General features: G+C 30.4%; 2 protein-coding genes across 37 annotated transcripts; both read left to right on the top strand.

Annotated features, from left to right (window-relative positions):
- The first annotated feature begins 141 nt into the window (after window positions 1–141).
- Window positions 142–14,276, top strand: LOC140040796 (uncharacterized). 33 transcript variants are annotated; one of them, XM_072086991.1, is made up of 35 exons: window positions 142–202; window positions 799–876; window positions 3,927–3,962; window positions 4,386–4,424; window positions 4,563–4,586; window positions 5,269–5,292; window positions 5,504–5,515; window positions 5,800–5,838; window positions 5,974–6,000; window positions 6,135–6,161; window positions 6,364–6,375; window positions 7,424–7,462; window positions 7,598–7,624; window positions 7,758–7,784; window positions 7,987–7,998; window positions 8,287–8,325; window positions 8,461–8,487; window positions 8,622–8,648; window positions 8,851–8,862; window positions 9,911–9,949; window positions 10,085–10,111; window positions 10,791–10,817; window positions 11,029–11,040; window positions 11,325–11,363; window positions 11,499–11,525; window positions 11,659–11,685; window positions 11,897–11,908; window positions 12,193–12,231; window positions 12,367–12,393; window positions 12,555–12,581; window positions 12,784–12,795; window positions 13,060–13,098; window positions 13,234–13,260; window positions 13,394–13,423; window positions 13,953–14,276. In XM_072086991.1, exons 2-35 carry the CDS (start codon window positions 804–806, stop codon window positions 14,006–14,008), a joined length of 990 nt encoding a protein of 329 aa, XP_071943092.1. In that variant the 5' UTR covers window positions 142–202; window positions 799–803; the 3' UTR covers window positions 14,009–14,276. The 33 variants fall into 33 exon arrangements, with proteins under 33 accessions (XP_071943092.1, XP_071943088.1, XP_071943087.1 ...); XM_072086987.1 differs by having other exon boundaries at window positions 5,266–5,292; XM_072086986.1 differs by having other exon boundaries at window positions 4,560–4,586.
- A 2,515-nt stretch (window positions 14,277–16,791) lies between these two features.
- LOC140040794 (uncharacterized) lies at window positions 16,792–26,947 on the top strand. 4 transcript variants are annotated; one of them, XM_072086975.1, is made up of 13 exons: window positions 16,792–16,891; window positions 18,080–18,167; window positions 20,145–20,174; window positions 20,477–20,497; window positions 20,832–20,855; window positions 21,361–21,387; window positions 21,688–21,759; window positions 22,767–22,787; window positions 23,338–23,376; window positions 23,722–23,751; window positions 24,110–24,130; window positions 24,485–24,532; window positions 25,306–26,947. In XM_072086975.1, the coding sequence occupies exons 2-13, from the start codon at window positions 18,098–18,100 to the stop codon at window positions 25,308–25,310; spliced, it is 408 nt and encodes a 135-aa protein (XP_071943076.1). In that variant the 5' UTR covers window positions 16,792–16,891; window positions 18,080–18,097; the 3' UTR covers window positions 25,311–26,947. The 4 variants fall into 4 exon arrangements, with proteins under 4 accessions (XP_071943076.1, XP_071943074.1, XP_071943075.1 ...); XM_072086973.1 differs by having other exon boundaries at window positions 24,107–24,130; XM_072086974.1 differs by having other exon boundaries at window positions 23,719–23,751.
- The last annotated feature ends 513 nt before the right edge of the window (window positions 26,948–27,460 follow it).

The raw sequence follows: 27,460 nt of genomic DNA, 5'->3' as shown, positions 1-27,460 counted from the left end.
ATAACTATTATTAAATATTTCTAGTGAGAAATAAGTGATTTTATAGTGAAAACAAATTTGTTTCCCCAGGTCAAAATAATTTGTCCCAGAATTGTGATCAATAGATCGTGATCCGATTTGATGATTTATCTTTATAAATTATGTTTTTCAATCACACTCAACCGGATTTCAAAGTAGACGGCTAGCAATTATTACTAGAGTGGTAAGTAACCTAATTTTAATTATACTTTTTGAAAATTTTTCTTCTTTTTTTTTTTTTGCATATTCTAATTTCAGTAAGCATTTTCACGATATACTTACGGTAAAAGATGGTATTTATCATACAGTACAATTATAGCTAAAAACATACACATTTTCATCTAAAATCAAGAGTATTAAATCAAATGTTTCTATAAGCAAATATAACATCAATTAGTGTAATGTATTGTCCACCAACATATATTATATATCAACAATTAAATTAAACATTGAATAGGAAAGATAAGCAGATGTTATATTTAACTTATATTAAGAAAAAAAAAGATAAATAGTTAAATTGAACCATAATACATTGAATAAACTCTATTAAAAATTCAAAAACTTGTATTGTCCAATATTCATAAAAGAAAATTAATACCGTTGGAAATGTGTTTGATAAAAATAAAAGAAAAAATAACAGAAAAGTACAGAACTAGTAAAAATTTAAAAAAAGGAAAATAGTGCATTTATATAATATCATATGACCCACAACCCTCCAATAAAATGACAAGAATATACCAAGGTGTGTTACATATATATATATATATTTTTTTTTTATAGAAACCATGATTTGTTTCAAGGTAATCCTGATTACGGCGACATTTATGTCAATGGTATTCGCCAAACCGTTTATGAAAGGCAAGTAATAAGTTCAATATTTAAGCTAAAGCTATATTTAAGAATACACGTCATCTTTTTATTGAAGCTCAAACGTTTCTTTTATATCTCTATGAAGACATTTTCATCTAAAATATAGATTTCATCTATCATTATTCCGTATCATTGTATTTGTCAATAGAAACATTATGTTTTCAATATTAATTGATCCAAATATCTTCCGTTCCCTAGAAATATCATTCAGTTCTTTTGGAATTAATTTGGTTGGTTCTCTCGGAACACTATAATAATTATTCTGTTCTCACAGAAAACCCTTCCGTTCTTTCGGAGTTTCTTTTCGTTCTCTCGGTGCACTATTCTGTTCTCACGAATGCCATTCGGTTCTGTTGGAATTTCAATTCGTCCTCTCGTAACATTATTCTGTTCTCACGGAATACCATTCCGTTCCTTTTCTCGGGAATATCATTTCGTTCTCTTGTAAAACAATATTCATTTTTCACGGAATACTATTCCGTTCTTTCGGAATATCACTTCGCACTCTCGTAACACTATCCGTTCTCATGGAATAGGAATAATATTCCATTCTTTTTTTTTTTGGAAATATCATTTCGTTCTCTCGTATAACAATATTCAGTTCTTACGGAATACCTTTCCGTTCGTTCGGAATAATACTTTGCTCTCTTGTAACACTATTCTGTTCTCATGGACTACCAATTCCATTCCGTTCTTTCGTAATATCACTCCTTTCTTTAGTAACATTGTTTCTGTTCTCACAGAATACCATTCAATTCTTTCGAAATATCACTTCGTTCTCTCGGAAAACTATTCTGTTCGTTCGGATTATCTCTTCGTTCTCTAGTAACTCGATTCTGTTCTAACAGAATAACATTTCGGAATATCATTCCGTTCTCTCTTAACACTATTCTGTTCTCACGGAATACCATTCCAGTCTTTTGGAATAACATAACGTTCTTTTTCTCGGGAATATCATTTCGTTCTCTCGTAAAACAATATTCAGTTTTCACGGAATACCTTTCCGTTCTTTCGGAATAATACTTTGCTCTCTCGTAACACTATCCGTTCTCATGGAATAGGAATAATATTCCGTTCTTTTCCCTGGGAATATCATTTCGTTCTCTCGCATAACAATATTCAGTTCTCACGGAATACCTTTCCGTTCTTTCGGAATAATACTTCGCACTCTCGTAACACATTCGTTCTCATGCAATAGGAATAATATTCCGTTCTTTTTCCTGGGAATATCATTTCGTTCTCTCATATAACAATTTCAGTTCTCACGGAATACCTTTCCGTTCGTTCGGAATAATACTTTGCTCTCTCGTAACTCTATTCTGTTCTCATGGACTTCCAATTCCATTCCGTTCTTTCGTAATATCACTCCTTTCTTTAGTAACATTTTTTCTGTTCTCACAGAATACCATTCAATTCTTTCGAAATATCACTTCGTTCTCTCGGAAAACTATTCTGTTCGTTCGGATTATCTGTTCGTTCTCTAGTAACTCGATTCTGTTCTAACAGAATAACATTTCGGAATACCATTCTCTCTTAACACTATTCTGTTCTCACGGAATACCATTCCATTCTTTCGGAATAGATTTTCGTTCTCTCGGAACACTATTCTGTTCTCACGGGATACCATTCAAGTCTTTTGGAATAACATTTTGTCATTTCATTCTCTGTGCCGGAATATAATTTGTTTCGAACATCATTTTCATGATCGAATGCATGATTTAATATTCTATAATTTAATTTTCGGAGGTTTCGGAACAATAAGATAATTCAAATATGAAAATTGCATATTATTTTTTAACTACTTAAAATTACGGTCGTAAGAAAATGAGCTTTTGTAGTCCGATTTGGATGAAATTTAAAATAATTGTTCAGCAATATCTTGTTGTTAATTAATCCTCGACGCAAACATGTCAATAGACCAATCAGACATACGATTTCTACTTGAGTACGTTTTGATGTTAATTCTGATTTAAAAAAAAATTCCAACGGTATGGATTATCATCTCCAGCAAGCAGCGATCACGTGTCAGTCTTGCATTCCCGAACATGATTGTATTTTTTTTTTCCAAAACAGATTATTTCAGCCTGTGGTATAATTAAATATGTAAGTGGCTATATCTTAACAACATTGTTAGAAAAACCCGTGACTGTTTAGAATTAGGTTATCATTTTTCTACAGCTTACTATGTCGGTCGGTTGGTCGGTCGGTCGGTAAACACTAACTTGAGCACGCGACTGCCTTGTTAATAAACGATTTTGATTGAAAAACCCTTTATAGAATTTCATTTGCACATTTAACGTCAATACTGATCGTTTTTTACATTTAACGGCGTGATGTTTGCTCATTAGTGGATTATACATTTTTACAGATTTGTACATAATTAGGGTGCCATGTTTGCATAAATGTGGTTGTTTGCACAAATGTGACTTTTTGTACATTTCACGGTTCAACACACCGTTGACACGTATCCATCTATTCATTAATCTATGCTTTCACACAATGAGTCCCCAATTTATGTACGAACATAATCGCGGGCTGAGAATATCATTATTTTTGTTTTTGTTCTCTGGAATATTGCTTTAAGAAAATCGATATACTGTATGATCTAGACTAGAAGATGTATTAATAGATAATGTCTATCAATTCATTTCCTAAAAAAATCAGTTTGTTCACTCAGAATATTTTCCTTTGGAAAAATATTTCATTACATGAGAATATTTCAGGTGATATGCAAATTATTCCATGCCTATAAAATACAGAAATAAACACCTATTTTGGTATAGGCCTAAGCAACAGTAACTAACTAATTGGATCAATACAAGTATAGGCAACTTCCGTGATACAGGATCACATATGTTTCATATGTAACACATGTATCATATACCCTAACCTAATTAATTTAACCTTTCATAATACGGGCACCATATATGATACACATTTGATGCGGTATTACGGAATTTGCCTAAGATGACGGAGAATATTATAATTATACAAATATATACACAGAACTGAGAATCGGTTGTTCATTTATTTTTTAGCTGCTGAGTATAATACAGAGGCAAGGTACAAACTCGGTATGTACGATTATATCATTTATATTGTAAGAGAGATTGTTTGTCATACACAATTTTCTAATGAACGCATCCATACAAAATGACTGCAATATGTAGTAGGAAGGTTTTATTAGTAGTAGCTCCAAGTTTAAAATTTATCCCATTCCTATCTTACGAACAACATTATGAAAAAGTTCTGCATCACAGTTTTCACAATGCTCGTTCTGCTTTACCGCTTAAATAAGTGGGGGTTATGTCAATATCGATACTTTACATATGTGTTTCTTAAAACTGTAATATAAAAACTGAACAATGGAAATAAGTTCCGATGATTAAGAGATTTTTGTTAAATTGTAATATAAATAAATATCTATCTATTAAAATTGTAATATAAAAACAATATCTATCATTTGTTGTTACAAATTTATATTTTATCTATTTCAGAAGTAAATTTCCAAGATGAAAGCGACACTGTTACAGCAGGTATCGTAATTATAATTATTAGGAAACCTGATTTGTAATAAAACAAATCAAATGTATCAAAAGCATAACAAATATACTATGAATTGTATATCAAATAATGTTATAATTGGACCATGATTCTTTTTTATTTTACAGCAGCGGGCAGCTCCACTGCTGCAGCAGGTAATTATTATTATGAAACATGATTTGTAATTAAAGATGTATTGTCCATTGAAACACAAAAAAATGAAGGTCAAAATATTCTAAATTTAAATAAAATATCAAAGTAATATTAAAGTTATTCATCTTAAGTCGTAAATTCGAGCCTAAAACAACAATTTACGTAATTAACAGCTAAATTAATTTGATTACATTTCATCTGGATAATTGTCCCGAGCGAAAGTAAACAAAGATTTCAAACCATGAGTATACATTATGCATGATGCTAATTAGGATTATTTACAACTCGTCACGGATGAGAAGGTGTTCTTACACAGATCGCGAAGAAGTTTTATGATTATGCATACAGAGTAGCCAAATAAGCGCGTTGCATTATGAGATATGTTTTGATAGAAAACTTTGACTGGAAGTCAAAGTTATTTTTAGAACAAAAAAAAAACGTCTGTATTTCAGTTAAATGATTTTTTTCCGACTAATTTTTGGTGAAAATTAATAACTATTATGATACTTCAAAATGACCCACTTTTTTTCGAAATCTTTTTTTGTTTGTTTTTGGAATTTGACAAAGGGACAATACATCTTTAAGCAAATGAATTTTATTTAAAGCATAAAAAGATGATGAATTGTAAATCAAATAATGTTATTGTAATAATTGGACTCTGATATTTCTTGTATTTTACAGCAGCGGTCAGCACCACTGCGGCAGCAGGTAATTTTTCAGACTTATTTTGTAATCACGCATATCTAGGTTTTTTAGGCCTTATAATGTGTTATAAACTTACTGAACGTACTTATTGAATGATAAAGATATCTTATATTTGTTACCTCGTAGCGCTCTGGAATATTGTCTGGAATATCTGTACGGAATGTAGCTGTACTTGTATATTTAAATTAATATTATTTTTATTTTCTAATTTTAGGAGACGGCAAAGGTAAATGAAGACACGATTACGTATTGGATTCGCACGGTTTAACTTTCAATTAAATTATAAAAAGAACCAATTTAAAATGAATAATGAAGTTGTATTAGTATATTTTGTATTACTTATATTAAACTTTTTTTTCTAAATAGAAAAAAATAACTACATAGATGCTTTAGTAAGGCCAATGAATTTCTATTAAAAATACACAAGATTCCGGTTTTGTTTTTTAAAATTGTAATATAAAAACAATATCTATCATTTGTTGTTACAAATTTATATTTTATCTATTTCAGAAGTAAATTTCCAAGATGAAAGCGACACTGTTACAGCAGGTATCGTAATTATAATTATTAGGAAACATGATTTGTAATAAAACAAATCATATGTATCAAAAGCATACAAAATATGCTATGAATTGTATATCAAATAATGTTATAATTGGACCATGATTCTTTTTTATTTTACAGCAGCGGGCAGCTCCACTGCTGCAGCAGGTAATTATTATTATGAAACATGATTTGTAATTAAGCAAATGAATTTTATTTAAAGCATAAAAAGATGTTGTGAATTGTAAATCAAATAATGTTAATTGTAATAATTGGACTATGATATTTCTTGTATTTTACAGCAGCGGTTAGCACCACTGCGGCAGCAGGTAATTTTTCAAACTTATTTTGTTATTACGCATATCTAGTTTTTGTAGGCCTTATAATGTGTTATAAACTTACTTATTGAATGTTGAAGGCATGATACTTTTGTTACCTCATAGCGCTCTGGAATATTGTCTGGAATATATCTAGGGAATTTAGCTGTACTTGTATATTTAAATTAATATTATTTTTATTTTCTAATTTTAGGAGACGGCAAAGGTAAATGACGACACGATTACGTATTGGATTCGCACGGTTCAACTTTCAATTAAATTTGAAAAAAAAACAATTTAAAATGAATAATGAAGTTGTATTAGTTTATTTTGTATTACTTATATTAAACTTTTTTTTTTCTAAACAAAAAAATAACTACATAGATGCTTTAGTAAGGCTAATGAATTGCTGGCAAAAAAACACAAGATTCCGATTTTGTTTTTTAAAATTGTAATATAACAAGGCCAACAGCCATTAAGTCGCGTGCTACAATGCATAATGATACCGGACCTACAGACAGACCGACAGACCGACAGACAGACCGACCGACATAGTGAACTATAGAGTCGCGTCCACGCGACTAAAAAGGCATAATTTCGACGAATTTTTTAACTTTTTCATCGAAAACGTGCGCAAATTATCCAATTCGACGTGCTCGTATGACGTAATTTTAAGTCGAAATTGTTTAAAAGTTGGTAAAATTATTAGAAAAGGCTGCAAAAACATAAATCACGCGAAAAAAGTATGTATTTAATGCTACGTGCGCACCGCGCGCGTAAACATTTGCGCGCGTATGGGAATTTTTGACATGCTCAAGATGACAAGAAACGCGTAGAAAGTTGATTAAAAATTAATTTTGCAAATTTTAAAATTTTAAATGCGCGTGCACGCGTAACTTTGTGTAACACCTTTTTTTTTTCAACAGAAAGTTAGCGCCTGATATAAATTAAACTTTTGCAAAGTTTCAATTTAAAATGTTATTTGGTTTTTGACCTATGTTAAATACGAGAAAATCGTTAAATCGCGCGTAAATCACGTTGCGCAACTCTAACGTCATTCACAATAGAAGTGCACAATTTCACGTAAATGCCCACATGTTGACATCAAAACAGTTCAAAAAGTACAGAAAAGCGATAAAACGCATAGTGATACCGGACCGACAGACAGACCGACAGACCGACCGACCGACATAGTGAACTACAGAGTCGCGTCCACGCGACTAAAAACAATATCTATCATTTGTTGTTACAAATTTATATTTTATCTATTTCAGAAGTAAATTTCCAAGATGAAAGCGACACTGTTACAGCAGGTATCGTAATTATAATTATTAGGAAACATGATTTGTAATAAAACAAATCAAATGTATCAAAAGCATAACAAATATACTATGAATTGTATATCAAATAATGTTATAATTGGACCATGATTCTTTTTTATTTTACAGCAGCGGGCAGCTCCACTGCTGCAGCAGGTAATTATATTATGAAACATGATTTGTAATTAAGCAAATGAATTTTATTTAAAGCATAAAAAGATGTTGTGAATTGTAAATCATATAATGTTAATTGTAATAATTGGACTATGATATTTCTTGTATTTTACAGCAGCGGCCAGCACCACTGCGGCAGCAGGTAATTTTTCAGACCTATTTTGTAATTACGCATATGTAGTTTTTTTAGGCCTTATAATGTGTTATAAACTTACTTATTGAATGCTAAAGCCATGATACTTTTGTTACCTCGTAGCGCTCTGGAATATTGTCTGGAATATCTCTAGTGAATGTAGCTGTACTTGTATATTTAAATTAATATTATTTTTATTTTCTAATTTTAGGAGACGGCAAAGGTAAATGACGACACAATTACGTATTGGATTCGCACGATTCAACTTTCAATTAAATTTGAAAAAAAAAACCAATTTAAAATGGATAATGAAGTTGTATTAGTATATTTTGTATTACTTATATTAAACTTTTCTTTTCTAAACAGAAAAAAAATAACTACATAGATGCTTTAGTAAGGCTAATGAATTGCTAGTAAAAATACACAAGATTACGGTTTTGTTTTTTAAAATTGTAATATAAAAACAATATCTATCATTTGTTGTTACAAATTTATATTTTATCTATTTCAGAAGTAAATTTCCAAGATGAAAGCGACACTGTTACAGAAGGTATCGTAATTATAATTATTAGGAAACATGATTTGTAATAAAACAAATCAAATGTATCAAAAGCATAACAAATATACTATGAATTGTATATCAAATAATGTTATAATTGGACCATGATTCTTTTTTATTTTACAGCAGCGGGCAGCTCCACTGCTGCAGCAGGTAATTATTATTATGAAACATGATTTGTAATTAAGCAAATGAATTTTATTTAAAGCATAAAAAGATGTTGTGAATTGTAAATTAAATAATGTTAATTGTAATAATTGGACTATGATATTTCTTGTATTTTACAGCAGCGGTCAGCACCACTGCGGCAGCAGGTAATTTTTCAGACCTATTTTGTAATTACGCATATGTAGTTTTTTTAGGCCTTATAATGTGTTATAAACTTACTTATTGAATGCTAAAGACATGATACTTTTGTTACCTCGTAGCGCTCTGGAATATTGTCTGGAATATCTGTACGGAATGTAGCTGTACTTGTATATTTAAATTAATATTATTTTTATTTTCTAATTTTAGGAGACGGCAAAGGTAAATGACGACACGATTACGTATTGGATTCGCACGGTTCTTTCAATTAAATTTGAAAAAAAAACCCAATTTAAAATGAATAATGAAGTTGTATTAGTTTATTTTGTATTACTTATATTAAACTTTTTTTTTCTAAACAAAAAAATAACTACATAGTTGCCTTAGTAAGGCTAATGAATTGCTGGCAAAAAAACACAAGATTCCGATTTTGTTTTTTAAAATTGTAATATAACAAGGCCAACAGCCATTAAGTCGCGTGCTACAATGCATAATGATACCGGACCTACAGACAGACCGACAGACCGACAGACAGACCGATCGACATAGTGAACTATAGAGTCTCGTCCACGCGACTAAAAAGGCATAATTTCGACGAATTTTTTAATTTTTTCATCGAAAACGTGCGCAAATTATCCAATTCGACGTGCTCGTATGACGTAATTTTAAGTCGAAATTGTTTAAAAGTTGGTAAAATTATTAGAAAAGGCTGCAAAAACATAAATCACGCGAAAAAAGTATGTATTTAATGCTACGTGCGCACCGCGCGCGTAAACATTTGCGCGCGTATGGGAATTTTTGACATGCTCAAGATGACAAGAAACGCGTAGAAAGTTGATTAAAAATTAATTTTGCAAATTTTAAAATTTTAAATGCGCGTGCACGCGTAACTTTGTGTAAAACACCTTTTTTTTTTCAACAGAAAGTTAGCGCCTGATATAAATTAAACTTTTGCAAAGTTTCAATTTAAAATGTTATTTGGTTTTTGACCTATGTTAAATACGAGAAAATCGTTAAATCGCGCGTAAATCACGTTGCGCAACTCTAACGTCATTCACAATAGAAGTGCACAATTTCACGTAAATGCCCACATGTTGACATCAAAACAGTTCAAAAAGTACAGAAAAGCGATAAAACGCATAGTGATACCGGACCGACAGAAAGACCGACAGACCGACCGACCGACATAGTGAACTACAGAGTCGCGTCCACGCGACTAAAAACAATATCTATCATTTGTTGTTACAAATTTATATTTTATCTATTTCAGAAGTAAATTTCCAAGATGAAAGCGACACTGTTACAGCAGGTATCGTAATTATAATTATTAGGAAACATGATTTGTAATAAAACAAATCAAATGTATCAAAAGCATACAAAATATACTATGAATTGTATATCAAATAATGTTATAATTGGACCATGATTCTTTTTTATTTTACAGCAGCGGGCAGCTCCACTGCTGCAGCAGGTAATTATTATTATGAAACATGATTTGTAATTAAAGATGTATTGTCCATTGAAACACAAAAAAATGAAGGTCAAAATATTCTAAATTTAAATAAAATATCAAAGTAATATTAAAGTTATTCATCTTAAATCGTAAATTCGAGCCTAAAACAACAATTTACGTAATTAACAGCTAAATTAATTTGATTACATTTCATCTGGATAATTGTCCCGAGCGAAAATAAACAAAGATTTCAAACCATGAGTATACATTATGCATGATGCTAATTAGGATTATTTACAACTCGTCACGGATGAGAAGGTGTTCTTACACAGATCGCGAAGAAGTTTTATGATTATGCATACAGAGTAGCCAAATAAGCGCGTTGCATTATGAGATATGTTTTGATAGAAAACTTTGACTGGAAGTCAAAGTTATTTTTTGAACCAAAAAAACGTCTGTATTTCAGTTAAATGATTTTTTTCCGACTAATTTTTGGTGAAAATTAATAACTATTATGATACTTCAAAATGACCCACTTTTTTTCGAAATCTTTTTTTGTTTGTTTTTGGAATTTGACAAAGGGACAATACATCTTTAAGCAAATGAATTTTATTTAAAGCATAAAAAGATGATATGAATTGTAAATCAAATAATGTTATTGTAATAATTGGACTCTGATATTTCTTGTATTTTACAGCAGCGGTCAGCAGCACTGCGGCAGCCGGTAATTTTTCAGACTTATTTTGTAATCACGCATATCTAGTTTTTTTAGGCCTTATAATGTGTTATAAACTTACTGAACGTACTTATTGAATGATAAAGATATCTTATATTTGTTACCTCGTAGCGCTCTGGAATATTGTCTGGAATATCTGTACGGAATGTAGCTGTACTTGTATATTTAAATTAATATTATTTTTATTTTCTAATTTTAGGAGACGGCAAAGGTAAATGAAGACACGATTACGTATTGGATTCGCACGGTTTAACTTTCAATTAAATTATAAAAAGAACCAATTTAAAATGAATAATGAAGTTGTATTAGTATATTTTGTATTACTTATATTAAACTTTTTTTTCTAAACAGAAAAAAATAACTACATAGATGCTTTAGTAAGGCCAATGAATTTCTAGTAAAAATACACAAGATTCCGGTTTTGTTTTTTAAAATTGTAATATAAAAACAATATCTATCATTTGTTGTTACAAATTTATATTTTATCTATTTCAGAAGTAAATTTCCAAGATGAAAGCGACACTGTTACAGCAGGTATCGTAATTATAATTATTAGGAAACATGATTTGTAATAAAACAAATCAAATGTATCAAAAGCATACAAAATATACTATGAATTGTATATCAAATAATGTTATAATTGGACCATGATTCTTTTTTATTTTACAGCAGCGGGCAGCTCCACTGCTGCAGCAGGTAATTATATTATGAAACATGATTTGTAATTAAGCAAATTAATTTTATTTAAAGCATAAAAAGATGTTATGAATTGTAAATCATATAATGTTAATTGTAATAATTGGACTATGATATTTCTTGTATTTTATAGCAGCGGTTAGCACCACTGCGGCAGCAGGTAATTTTTCAGACTTATTTTGTAATCACGCCTATGTAGTTTTTTTAGGCCTTATAATGTGTTATAAACTTACTGAACGTACTTATTGAATGATAAAGATATCTTATATTTGTTACCTCGTAGCGCTCTGGAATATTGTCTGGAATATCTGTACGGAATGTAGCTGTACTTGTATATTTAAATTAATATTATTTTTATTTTCTAATTTTAGGAGACGGCAAAGGTAAATGAAGACACGATTACGTATTGGATTCGCACGGTTTAACTTTCAATTAAATTATAAAAAGAACCAATTTAAAATGAATAATGAAGTTGTATTAGTATATTTTGTATTACTTATATTAAACTTTTTTTTCTAAACAGAAAAAAATAACTACATAGATGCTTTAGTAAGGCCAATGAATTTCTAGTAAAAATACACAAGATTCCGGTTTTGTTTTTTAAAATTGTAATATAAAAACAATATCTATCATTTGTTGTTACAAATTTATATTTTATCTATTTCAGAAGTAAATTTCCAAGGTGAAAGCGACACTGTTACAGCAGGTATCGTAATTATAATTATTAGGAAACATGATTTGTAATAAAACAAATCAAATGTATCAAAAGCATACAAAATATGCTATGAATTGTATATCAAATAATGTTATAATTGGACCATGATTCTTTTTTATTTTACAGCAGCGGGCAGCTCCACTGCTGCAGCAGGTAATTATTATTATGAAACATGATTTGTAATTAAGCAAATGGAAACATGATTTGTAATTAAGCAAATGAATTTTATTTAAAGCATAAAAAGATGTTATGAATTGTAAATCAAATAATGTTAATTGTAATAATTGGACTATGATATTTCTTGTATTTTATAGCAGCGGTTAGCACCACTGCGGCAGCAGGTAATTTTTCAGACTTATTTTGTAATCACGCATATGTAGTCTTTTTAGGCCTTATAATGTGTTATAAACTTACTTATTGAATGTTGAAGACATGATACTTTTGTTAACTCATAGCGCTCTGGAATATTGTCTGGAATATATCTAGGGAATGTAGCTGTACTTGTATATTTAAATTAATATTATTTTTATTTTCTAATTTTAGGAGACGGCAAAGGTAAATGACGACACGATTACGTATTGGATTCGCACGGTTCAATTTTCAATTAAATTTGAAAAATAAAAACAATTTAAAATGAATAATGAAGTTGTATACTTATATTGAACATTTTTATCTAAAAAGAAAAAAAAGGACATAGATATCCTTTAGTTAGGCCAATAATTTGTTGGTAAAAATATACAAGATTCCCGTTTTGTTTTTAAATAATAATATAAAAAAAATATCATTTGTTGTTACAAATTTATATTTTATCTATTTCAGAAGTAAATTTCCAAGATGAAAGCGACACTGTTACAGCAGGTATCGTAATTATAATTATTAGGAAACATGATTTGTAATAAAACAAATCAAATGTATCAAAAGCATAACAAATATACTATGAATTGTATATCAAATAATGTTATAATTGGACCATGATTCTTTTTTATTTTACAGCAGCGGGCAGCTCCACTGCTGCAGCAGGTAATTATATTATGAAACATGATTTGTAATTAAGCAAATGAATTTTATTTAAAGCATAAAAAGATGTTGTGAATTGTAAATCATATAATGTTAATTGTAATAATTGGACTCTGATATTTCTTGTATTTTACAGCAGCGGCCAGCACCACTGCAGCAGCAGGAGGTATTATCAGACATATTTTTTAATTTAGCAAGTGTATGAAAATATCACTCCGCTTTCGATAGGCAAAATTAAATAATTAACTATTTCATATCACTAATGTGCCGAGTGATTAAGTTTGGTTGACCTACTTCAATGTATGCATTGATGGAGATATCGCCTCTCGTCTAGCAAAATAACATTTTCCATTATCTTTGACATTTTGTTCTGTTTTTTTTTTACTTTAAACACATAATAAATGTTTAATATTATCTTATTTTACATTTTCTTAATTTTATAGAATTAGCATATAGACTGTCTTATATTCTTTTTGAGCTTAGTTTAATTTTCTTTAACCTCAGAAATAAACTTAGGAGTTCCGATGGCATTTCCTGCTGGTCGATAGTTATGGCAAGATTATAAACTACCGTAATGTTACGGAGAAGTTGGTCAACAAAATTCAATCCATCGTTCCATTTATGTTTTGGTCATTTTAAAATGAATTATTGTTGCTATCATTATTGTACAAACTAGATATTTTATTTAATTTAAGGCTCCGATGAGCTCCTTCTTGAGGCACTGGAAATGGATGGTGAATTCGAATATTAGAAATACCCTGGTATCACAAGGATTCTCCAAATACAAATGAAGTCTGCTACAATATGATTATACATTTTATTTAGACGAGAAGGCAAAGATAGTTTAATAATAATTATAATATACTACAAATAAATATTTATGTTCAGGATAATTTATTAATATATAATCGGACTCGTGGTACATCCGATTAAAACATTAATACTTTTTGCTGTACTATTAAGATGTTATTTTATTTTTCATTTGGTTTGTTTGTCAATAAATACGTATTGAGGGTAAATTTTATGTTTCCAATGTATTGATTACTTTGTCGACTACACATATATATTGGTTGGGAAAGTGTAGACACTATTCGAACTTTTACCTAAACATTCGAAAAAATATAAAAACGATCCTCGCTAATACAAATTCGCCTAATGGAAAACACAGTTAAAATTAATACTAAATATTTGACAAATTAATTAAACAGTCTGTATAGTTTAATGCTAATCTAGTCATCTAACTAAACATTTACGTTACGTTTCACTAGTAATAAACGTGGATCTACAGTACAGGATTTGGTGTCAGGGAGTAAAAGGAAGAACAATTATAAAAATCGTGTGGTCTAATTAATTACGTCATAGTTTTGTGAAACAAGGCGTAGGCCTACAGAGGCCTAGAGACACTAATCAAAGTTGAAGACATTGCTGGAACGGCTGCAAGAGTTGGTACGAGAGAATTTGAGGATTGAACGTTATCAAATTAGTGATAACTTGCCTTAAAATTGCATTAAAGTGAGCTTTTAAAAACGTAATTATAGCCTATGAATGATGAAATAACGAAAAAAATACATAAGTTTAGGCTAAATAGGTTTATTTAATTAATGATTCATGCAGCTACCTCGGACAGCATTCTCCCTAGGAACCATACATTTCTAGTCGAGAATTTGATGGATTATATACATTTAATGACAGCAACACGATAAACACGCGAAAATATCATCGTATTCGAGGACATACGGTAAAAGATTTACGATCCTAGGGCGGTAGTCATGTGATGCAGTTTCAACCAATCACGTTTACAAAGGATATGTAATAAACAAATAACTACACATGGACACATAATTATGTTAATAGGCCCTACCAAGAAAATTACAGAGCAACATTGACTTAAAATATGCAAGTGTGTGGCGCGCCAAGCTGCCATTTATAACCTCCGGGAATAATTATATATTTCTATTTTCTGAGTACATGACATAGTCGTCACTAGTATATAATTGCTTTGCAGACTTGTTGATACTGAATAGTTGAGATTGCGCAATGATACAATAATTGATTATCATTGAATCCTTTGTTATCGAGTCGTTCATAAATAATTATAATCCAAACAGGTGTAGATCGAAGAGATTATATTGTTATTGATTTATAGCAAGGAAACGGATATTAATAAAAGCAACGAAATATGTATATTGTTTAAAACAAAATCAATTCATTTAATATCAATTTTTTGTGGCTACCCTGGCTATTAATAATTCCAGTAATGGTATTGTACTTATTTCTGTAGACTACTAGCAACATTGGTTTTAGCTTAAGACTAAACAATTATTATTTTAATCATAATTAAATAATTTAGTAATTATTATAATATAGTATTATCTTATTGCCAATTACATTTTAAAAAGACAACGACTGAGATGAAAAATACAAAGTTAACCGAATCACTGACCCTAATCATCTCAGGTTACACCAATAATAATAATTAAATATTTCCGAAACTGTATAATAACCAGGGAAGAGTTAAATTAGTTGTTAGTTAGTTGTAATTTAACTCTTCCCTGATAATAACTATTTACTATATAAGTACAGAAATAAGTAGGAAAGGTTCGACAAATTCGCTGTGTTGGTTCTAATTTGTTTTCATAAACTTAATTATCATTAAAAATCTCAGTAATAATAATTTGACAGTAAAATAAATACCGTGATACAAAACAGTTACAGGTCTACCTCCAGAATCCAGGACGACTCGGCCCTGAGACAATTCGGCCTAGGATGATTCGGCCCAATTTTTTGGTGGGACGATTCGGCCCACTTTTGTGCCGAAACATCCCACTTTGTGGCCAAAATGTCTTACTTTAGACAAAATTCATATTCATTTTTTTTTTGTATTTATCAAGTTTTTAAAGGTGTTTAACAATCCGTAATTTGATATTGACAATGTTGCTATAATATATCAAATAAATTACTAAAAAACGTAATTTAATATTCAATTTTTTACTTTGTTTATTTCGTGCATTCGCCAAGCGGCCAGCAGTTTACATCATTCGCGTGACTAAAAAAATATCATTTTCGACAATGTTTTCAAAATGTTTGCTTTATTGCATCTTTATCCCTAGTAGTACTACCCCATAGTCTCCCTGAAAATAAAGTTTGGGGAAAAGTTTATTTATTGCTTATAAAATGCATATCAAAGCGGATAAATATAATTGTGCTGAATCGTCTTTCCGTTTTGTATTATTACCTGTCTTTTATCATTAGCTGCTCCATCTGTGTCCCAAACATTGACCTTTGATTGGAGGTAGACCTGTAGGCCTATTAAGAGGTAGAGCTAAAGTTTGCAGAAACAATATAAGTATCAACAGAAATATACATATTGTTTTTATTAGGTCAGTTAATAAGATTCAATCAATACCAAATCAGAATTTTAGAATTAGGATTAAATCGATTATTGAACTGATGTCATAAAGAATTCTATACAGGGATTACACTAATCCCCACCAACTCCAATTGTAATTAACTAACATATACGTCACTAATTTGAGATATAATACCAATGAACATAATTTGGCTTGGTCACTTTGATTTGGTATTTGTTGGCGGACATACTGTACACTCCATTTGATATTATTACGTTAATCCGGTAAGTAATCTGTCAAAGGTGTATGTATACTTATATGATTAGCAAATAATAATTATTGTTTATTTTAAGGATACCTCTAAGCAAAAAAAATGTTTTTTGTTAAAATAATAATGTAATTTTAATGTCACATTGTAGTTATTCACTGATCATTTTATCGAAAAAACATATATTTACCTGAAAAAACCTTAACTTAAAGAAGGTTTGGTAAGTTTCAGCTTTATTAATGAAATCATTGTTTTTATTTATCTTTATCTTACATACTTCAGAGACAAAACATCTTTAATATTCATTTTGTTTTGGTGTTGTAACATAATGACATCAACTAATAGGCTTACTAATGTTTGACACATTCAAATAAAAAGTAATACATTATCATCATTATTTTTTGAAGACGAAAAGTGTAGACAGGAATTCAATTCAAAATTAGTACAACCTTGTTGCAAATAAATATAATGTTGTCTTAGATACAAATGTACATATTACACATAAATTACACAGGAAATCTTAAAAACCCAATTACCCAAAAATGTGAATGTTTATTCTGTTAATAAACAACACGAATGCAAAAGTACGTAATACATTGGTAAGATTTACTTATGTTGCATATTAAAAGAAGTAAATTATCTTGCTACTACTCAGACAAGATGTAGTTACATTATTGTTTGATCAACTACTTGCTGAATATATGTGTCATAAAACGCGAAACTACTAAACGTTCAACCCATCATTTGTTTTTTAATGAAAAACAATCCTCCTTGTCATTTTGGTTCTTATATGGATAAATCTCCGAAAACAAATATTTCAAATTATAAACATGGATAAATGTAAAAGACATAATATTATTGTTATTGAAAGAAATTTTCTTTAAAAAACTGTTAATTAATACTTCGTATGGGAACATATATGTAAGTTAAACCTTATATCTAAAAAAGAACAAAAACAAAGAGAAGGTTTTTAACGTTAAACGGTCTCATTTTACGTTGATTGTTAATGCCATTTTGTCCACTAATTTAATGTTTCTTTCTTTATATCATAAACTATAAATTTAATAAAATATATCTATACAGATTGTATCTGTAAATAAACAATAAATGCAATATGACAAAACTCGTGTACTATATATAATTATATATTAGAAATATTTTTAATGAAATATAGATGCATGAAATATTGTTTCTTTTTTTTTAGTGCTAGTAAAAAATAAAGATGAAGCAGACAGCACTTTTACTCGCTATTGCATTTGCATGCATAGCAATAACCTATTCTTCACCATCAGGTAATTTGATCAATTGTGGTAATAAGAATGATAGAATGATAAAGGCGTTGATAGTTTATATTGATAATGGAAAGAACTATTATACGTATTATATACAACTTAAATAATTTCCTTCATTTGAGTGGACAATATAGTGGACGATATAACGATGGCAGTGACGATGTATTGACAATACTGTAACGGTGACGATTGTGACGATATAACGATGGCGGTGACGATGTATTGACAATACTGTAACGGTGACGATTGTGACGATATAACGATGGCGGTGACGATGTACTGACAATACTGTAATGGTGACGATTGTGACGATACAATGATGGCGGTGACGATGTATTGACGATACTGTAATTGTGACGATTGTGACGATACAATGATGGCAGTGACTGTGTATTTACAATACTGTAACGGTGACGATTGTGATATACAATGATGGCGGTGACGATTTAATTGACAATACTGTAATAGTGACGATTGCGACGATACAATGATGGCGGTGACGATTTAATTGACAATACTGTAATGGTGACGATTGCGACGATACAATGATGGCGGTGACGATTTCATTGACAATACTGTAATGGTGACGATTGTGACGATACAATGAAGGCGGTGACGATTTCATTGACAATACTGTAATGGTGACGATTGTGACGATACAATGATGGCGGTGACGATTTCATTGACAATACTGTAATGGTGACGATTGTGACGATACAATGATGGCGTTGACGATTTCATTGACAATACTGTAATGGTGACGATTGTGACGATACAATGATGGCGGTGACGATTTAATTGACAATACTGTAATAATGACGATTGTGACAATACAATGATGGCGGTGACGATTTAATTGACAATACTGTAATAGTGACGATTGTGACGATACAATGATGGCGGTGACGATTTAATAGACAATACTGTAATGGTGACGATTGTGACGATACAATGATGGTGGTGACGATGTAATTGACAATACTGTGATAATGACGATTGTGACAATACAATGATGGCGGTGACGATTTAATAGACAATACTGTAATGGTGACGAGTGTGATGATACAATTATGGTGGTGACGATGTAATTGACAATACTGTAATGGTGACGATTGTGACGATACAATTATGGTGGTGACGATGTAATTGACAATACTGTAATGGTGACGATTGTGACGGTACAATTATGGTGGTGACAATGTATGTGGCAATAATGGTGATGATTGTGACGATACAATTATGATGATGGTGTTGATATAGGTGGCAATAATGGTGACAATTGTAAAGATATAATGATGGTGGTGACAATGGTAATAATTGTGACGATTATGACGATACAATTAAAGTGGTGAAGATATAAGTGGCAATAATGGTGACGATTGTGACGATTCAATGATGACTGCGGTGACAATGTATGGTAATAATGGTGATGATCGTGACGATACAATGATGGTGGTGATATAGGTGGCAACAATGATGAAAATTGTTATGATACAAAGATGATGGTTGTGGTAACGATGTAGGTGATAATAATTGTGACGATTGTGACGATACAATAATGACTGCGGTGATAATGTAGGGATGACAATGTAGGGGCAATAATGGTGATAATTTTGACGATACAATGATGGTGGTGGTGGATAGGTGGCAATAATTATGACGGTTGTGACGATTCAATGATAGTTGTGATATAGGTGGCAATAATGGTGACGATACAATGATGACTGTGGTGATGAGGTAGGGCAATAATCGTGATGATACAACAATACAATAATGATGACGATGATGTAGGTGGCAAAGATGATGACGAATATGATTATATATTATTATTGTTGTAATGATATTTACAATTGTGAAGATGCATTATGGTTGTGATGAACTAAACTGAAACTATGGTAAAATAATATTATTGTTTTAATGATGAGCCTGTTAATATGTTAAATCAAAATGAACATTTTACATTTAATTTATTTTCAGCAAAACGAGCAAAACTAATGGCTGCATTAGGTAGGTAAAATTCAAACAAATTATAATATATACCTATTTGTGTAATAGTAGTAGGTCATCAAAATCGCTGTCGAATTTGGGAATTGATTTTAATATTAATATATTTTAGTATAAGAATGCCTTTCTAATGCAAATAATTCTATTGTGTGTGTGTTTAGTTGTTCTTAATATATCTAGGCCTAAATGTATGTAACATGATTTGTACAAACAGTACCGAACCGTAGAAAAGCTTGCTGAACTGAAATAAATAAAATTTAATATTTGAGTTAATTCTAATTTTGTTCTTCTATTTATTTTTGTAGAAAATCAAGTCAATTTGCAAGGTATGCTATATCTCAAATATTATTATTTATTATGTATTTCATAGTATAGGCATAGCATTGTTGATTCAATTAGACTACTGTGTAATATTACCGTTCGCCTTTATTATATAAAAAAATAATATTGGTGTTTGATATAAGCCATGGTGTATCATAACGTATCGTATATGTATTCTATATATGGGATGGGCACATTGTATAGGCTTATTGCGTGGTAATTAAAATTTCAATTTCTTCAAATTTCATTTAACCATTTTACTTGTTGTTAGAGTTACTTGTTGATAAAGTTAAGATTGATCCATATGTCTATACGAGAAATATTTTTTTTTATTCTCAGAAGAAAATGCTGCAGCTGAAGGAGGTAAGCTACTACATCATTAACTTGTTCTAGTGTCAGTGTGGGTCACACTTCAACAATCTTAAACTTCAGTCTGAAAAAGTGTATTTGGTTTTTTACTGCGATCTAACCATTTTTAACCATGTCAACCTAAGAACTAAATCGCAATTTATCCGTTTGTAATCCTTTATTTCCACCTGAAATCTCTAGTAGTTTTGACTATTTTGTTACTCATGTCCACCTTAAAACTAACTCGTAGTGGTAGCCGTCATTCATGTCAACCTAAGAATTAATGGCAATCTAGACTAATTAACAATGTTGTCATTTGTGTCCATCTAAGAACCAACCCGCAGTCCAGTCGGTCCCAGCCAGTTTGTCACACCCATGTCCACCTAAGAACTAACTCGCAGTGCTAGCCGTTTTTAACCATTTCGTCATCCCTATCCATCTAAAGAATAAATCTAAATATTGTCAATTTAACCATTTTTAACCTTTATGATGCAAAACACAATATTGTTTTAATTTTTAGGAGATACTGCAGAGGTACCTGCTGCAGGTAAGAAACAGTAAAACAAACACAATGTAATTACTAATAGTATTCATTCTATTTTGTGTACACTTGGGATAGACAAATTGTTTTATGTTGGAGGACCAGGCTTTTTACGGTTCATTACAACTGATCCTGAAGCTTGGTTCTTACTTGAACACTTGACCAATCAGAAGCAACAGTTCGGTTGACCAATCGCGTCGTGATTGGTGAAATTACTTACGTTCTAATCACGTCCTTACGTTGCGATCAAGCAAGAACCAAGCTTTAGGTCTATGAATAAACGCACTATTGTTTTTAATTTGTCAGACAATAGTACAGCAACAAACAACGGTACAGCTGAAGTCGACGGTACAGCCGTGGAGGAAAGTGCAGGTGATGGTAAGTAAGAAACATAAGTTAATTTGTTTCGTCCATTGGCTTAATTTTATACACTAATCTCGAGTTGAAAAACAAATTGGAATATCAATAATCGTTTACTAAACATTTATTTTGGATTCAGTGTTCCAATTAGGTCAATTTACTATGTAAGTCTGTCTCTCTTTCTTTCTGAAGAATCTAAGAAAATTATAGTTTCAATGAAAATTGATTTGATGTTTCTGAATGTAATTCACATGACACATTGTATATAGTTTCACCAAGGCAAGCTTGCAACAGAATTCTGAGCTCGCCTTGCCAAGATAGAAAATTTACGGTTGCAGCCGTTAATTTATAGGCTGACCATACGTTTAATTGTACTTATTCTTCTAAAAGTTCGAGTGTGTCAGATGTTTAGACGGTAAACTCACGCGACTAAAAGTTCTCCCGAACCATAAAAAGTTTTTCTGGCTTGGGCCTGAATAACATCGCCATGAGTTTGGGATGGACTTGTTTCTAGAATGTTCGTTGTAAAAGTTCCCACCGCCGCGGCGGTAGATCAAAGTTCGCAGTTTTTCAGTCAAGTTACACACTCTTTTGCATACTACAGAAAACTAGCGTATTTGTAGAACCAGCTGGTAGGTACATCTACGTCCTAAATTCCCAACTTGTATATTAACAACGAATATGCGTTCCATTGCCTCGTCGTCGATTCCCAATTGTGACGGTACGCTACTCGCTTCAATATAAGGAAAAACTGTAGATTTAACATGTAATCCGTGTTTTAGATTCTACAAAACTGAGAACATTTCACATCTAGATCAGTGTATAATTGATAACAAGTTTCAGCATCGGAAACAATTTCACAACCCATTATTACGGAATTATTTGCCAAACTAATTGACTGACCGCCATGATATCATACTGACCAATTGAATGACGGACTGATCAGGATAAATGTCATTTCCTTTTTTTCAAATACATATTTTACGAGCTAACAAAATTAAATTTAATGTTATTTTTATTTTTAGCCAATCAAGTCAACTTCCAAGGTACGATATTTGTCTGCATATTATTCCAAAACAGTATTATGTATTTTATTATAGGCTAATAAAAATAATGGTATTTTTATATCAATATCTGTAATTGATGCTACAGGAATTGTTCTCCTTTTTTGTTATTGTTGTGAAAAGATAATGTTTGTTGTTGATAAGAGATATGAAATATAATACTATTTTTGTTTATAATTAATAATTTATAATTGATGTTGATATTGCATCCATGTTATGTATTTCTTTTTGAATGTATACTATAAATATTGAATAAAAAATAGTAAATACTGTGTTACGAAATATAAATTGCAATACAAAAAGGGCCTAATATTAGTGTATTCTACCTAAAAGCGAACCCTCCGTCTCTATTAGTTCTTCCTGATTATTTATCTGAGTCATTCTTATCCACCCAAAAACAAACACGTTGTTTAGCCGTTTGTTATCTTATCTTATTTAAATTGAATCATCTTGCTTTAATTGCTGGTATGCCTACATTTCTTGCATTATGAATGCATATAATATGATAAAAGGAGACTTGTTTTAATTTCAGACGATGGCACAGTTGTAGACGCTGGAGATGGTGCAGCAGGTAAGTGAGAACAAATAACATTTTAAAATTACTTTAAAAACAAATAATTAGCCATGTTTGAATTTAGTTGGATACAATTTATTTTGGGTACTCGTATGGACGAATTAGCCATTGTTTAAAAAATAATAATGCATTAACGTGACGTATGTTTCAGTTTCTAATGAACCACTATTGTGTGTTGATAAGCTCTGTCTATACTATCAAACTAGTTTGGCAAAAAGTATGTAATGTGCCTAAATATGGTAGTAATATGACAGCATCATGTCCATATATGGGCACTATTAGACAGTGTTTTAGAGTTCTTTCATTCATCATTATAAGACTATTACTTTTACATTTCAGCAGGAAATGGTACAGTAGTTGCAAATAGTGCAGGTAGGCCTAATACACTTTTCACGCAGCCTTAATTCGCATTCACCTTGTGAAATCTCGGGAAAAAAATTGTTCATATTATGGGAAAAATAATGCACGGCGCGTAATAAGAAACAAGCCAATCAGATGACAAGCATACACTTAGGCTTCTTATAATGCACCCTAATGTAAGATAAAGTTCCTCGAAACAAAAAACATACATTGAATACTATTAAATGTGAATATTCCATGGATAACTGTACATTAACATGACGTATGGTTTCTAATGAATCATTATTGCGTTGTAACAGGTCGTTCATTCATCATTGTAAATTATCCTTATGCGTTATTTAAAATACTGTTACTTTTTACTTTTTAGCAGGAAACAGTACAGTTGTAGATGGTAAGTAACATTATAAAACCATATTATAATGTACATAATGAATGACTGTTATGGTACAATAATTCCATGCGGTAAAAGATGAAATTCTATTTTCAAGAGTGACAGCCGAGTGAAATGGAATTCCGATAACCCGGATAAAAGTCACAGATGATTGAAATTACTCTATATTGATACGACGTTGATTAGAGTGACTAATGAATGTTATTCTATACCAAATAGGGAGAAAAATATTTAGAAATTAGAAACTAGGCCTACAGTATTTTAGCTATTAAATGCAACAATATAAGATAATAGTTTATTTACGTCTGTATTATTCAGTTTGTATCAGTGTACATTTATTATTGTTATTATTAGGAGACCCAGCAGCAGCAAATGCACCAGCAGAAGAACCAGCACCAGCAGGTATGTTCCTGATTGTTGTTATTTCAAACAAGATTGTTCCAGATTTGAATAATAACAAAACTAACATTGTATGGGCAATTATTAGTTTATTAACTATCAAGTGAAAGTGAAACTATCAAGATACCAAAAGAAACATTTTTATTATTCCCAACATTTGCATAATAAACAAGAAATGTGAAAATAGTTTACAGTATTGTACAATGCTAACTAACAACGAAAACTAATATAAAGGACCGGGTTAAGTTAAGTTCCAGACCAAGTTTAATCCATTCATTTCATTCATCTTTTTACTTTGGAATACCATGATCACATAATACAGTATATCCATAGCCAAAAATCTTAACTTAAGAAAGCATTGTACAGATAAAATATTACAATGAATATAATTATTCTGAAAAGTAGGCGCCTGTTGTAATTTGTATTTATTTATTTTACTTGCTAATGTTTGTTTTAAAAGTAAATGTATTTATTTGAAACAATTTGTATGTTTTACTTTAACACAATTTCATTTAATTTCATTTTATTTATTTCGTCTCACATAATTATAACAAAAAAATAACAAACAATACAGAGAGACAGGATTCCCAAAAGTGAACTAAATCAAACTATCAAGTGGGTCTCCAGAAGAAGATGTTTCTTGTATCATCCTTTCATCCACTTGCCTTCACTAGATCGTCATCTAATCAATCTATTCATTTTACATTTTCCTATCTTTGGAAAGATATGAATTTATTTAATTTCATTAATATTATTTTTTGCTTTTTTTTCTACAGTATAATTTTCAAAAAATTCCATACTGTCGGAACACATCAAGAATACTGCTCTGATGTCGTCCTGCTAATACAAAACAACTATCATCTATGTTATAAAGTAAACTTATATAGTAACATTCCCATTTTTCGACAGTAATTGTGATTATTTTGATTGGGAACCTCTCACTTTCTGGTGCTGTTCATTCATTCTTTATATTCTAAAGATTATTTACAATATGTTATAATGGTTTAGGTAATTAAATGTCTGGTGTAACTAATGGGCAAATATATAGGATTAAGACCGATACATTAATCAAAATATAAACTTCTATAATCATTAGAGATTTGCTGAAAGGTTGAACTTAATATAAATTTGTTTTCATGAATGTTCACATTGATTTAAATAGGTATTTTTGTCTATAAAAGTATTCCCGTAAGATAAATAAAATACTAAATTGTACTTATTTAAAATTTATACTCAGGTGTCCTAAATTGAAATAGCTTTTTAAATTGACAGTGGATATTTATTACAATAATTAAACAGGGAAAAGTAAGATTACAATTTCTCACTCTTCCCTGAATTAATTAACTAATTTTTTAAAGTTAAACCGAGGAAGACAATGTATAAGGAATGATGGTACTGCACAATATGATCACGTTTACATTTTTTTTTCAATTCAATTCAATTTCTTTATTGCTGCAAATGCTATCAAGGGCTAATATCCGCTTAAACATACTACATCATACAAACATGTACATATTTACATTTAAAATTACATCTAGATTAAACAGGCAAAACGTGTACACAAAGTATAGTTATTTTGTTAGTACTGTTTGTACAGCCACATTCAAAATGTGTACAATCACGTGTTTCAACCAATAGTTTAACTTTTAAAGAATATTGCAATTTGTTGTCAATTTATTAGTACCGTATTTATTTAAATTTCGGTTTCTATTCTAACATAATGCGTAGGTAAAATACATAAAGTATAATTCATTATAATAATGCATGTTGATATTATATTGCATTAAACATGTTATTATATTGTTGGTTTCCATGTTAATATTACATTAAGTTATTATATGTAATGATAAATAATAATAATAAATAATATATTATTATACATTATAATAATTATAGTTTATATATTATTATAATTTAGTATTTAAAATATACTATTTAATACAATTACTGTACTTTACAATAAATATACAGCATTTGTATTAAAATAAAAACATTATGTAATATTAAAATGTATTACAAAACAATACAGGTATTATTAATATTACTGTAAAATGTCGTGTAGGCAAAAGTTACAGTATAAAATGCTACAAAATATAATAGTATTACAGTATAATATGCAATTGTTCAACTATACTATAATATTATTTATATTGTAGTAAATAATAATAAAACAATAAATAATTGCGATGACTTGTAAAACGCTATAGCAGACTATCTTCAGTGTTAGCCTCTCGTTATAGTTTGTCTGAGCTTATAAGACATCGAAATAACCACATGTTACAGTAATATTACTGATAGATATATTGCAAACTTATTACCAACGAACTGTATAACTATACTTCTTAGCTAATTGGTAAACAATTCATCAATAAGGTTATCGAAAAGAAACAATAAACACAGCTTACCTTGCCTTCTCAACATTGTTGTCGTGTTGACTTGTTTATTTGTAATGCGTTGTGGTATTCGAAATATTTCACGATGTGATTGGTTAGAAATGTTTTTAAAAATACCGTTGAGCGGTGTTGTTTAAAGTTAAACGAATAGATTTGTATAGGTAGCGTACGCATAAAGCAAATTCTTTAAACTGTAGGCCTACCTATAATTTTACTTTGTATCCCAACATTTTGACAAGATGAAATGTTTGGCGGATTGTTTGTCTTACGACGTAACACACACTTTTTGCTAAAACAAAAGGTTTACTGAAGCCGTACAAGGGATGCCGAAAGCAACTATGTGCATTGTGACCAATTTAAATATGGCGGCACATCAAACACAACAGCAACTTGTTAGTTATTTGACCAATCACAAGCGATAGGTTATTTGAACTTTCGCTTGTTAAGTTGCGTTGCGTCCTAGTGCGAACCAAGCTTTAGTCTGATTCGATGCGGTCTTCCAATAGCTGCTGTCAGAGGTGCATTCGACGGTAGGCCG

The sequence above is a fragment of the Antedon mediterranea genome, chromosome 2 (genome assembly GCF_964355755.1).
Source record: "Antedon mediterranea chromosome 2, ecAntMedi1.1, whole genome shotgun sequence".
In the NCBI taxonomy this organism is placed as follows: domain Eukaryota; kingdom Metazoa; phylum Echinodermata; class Crinoidea; order Comatulida; family Antedonidae; genus Antedon; species Antedon mediterranea.
Note: the sequence above shows the minus strand (reverse complement) of the source record. Positions and strands in the feature narration are given on the sequence as shown.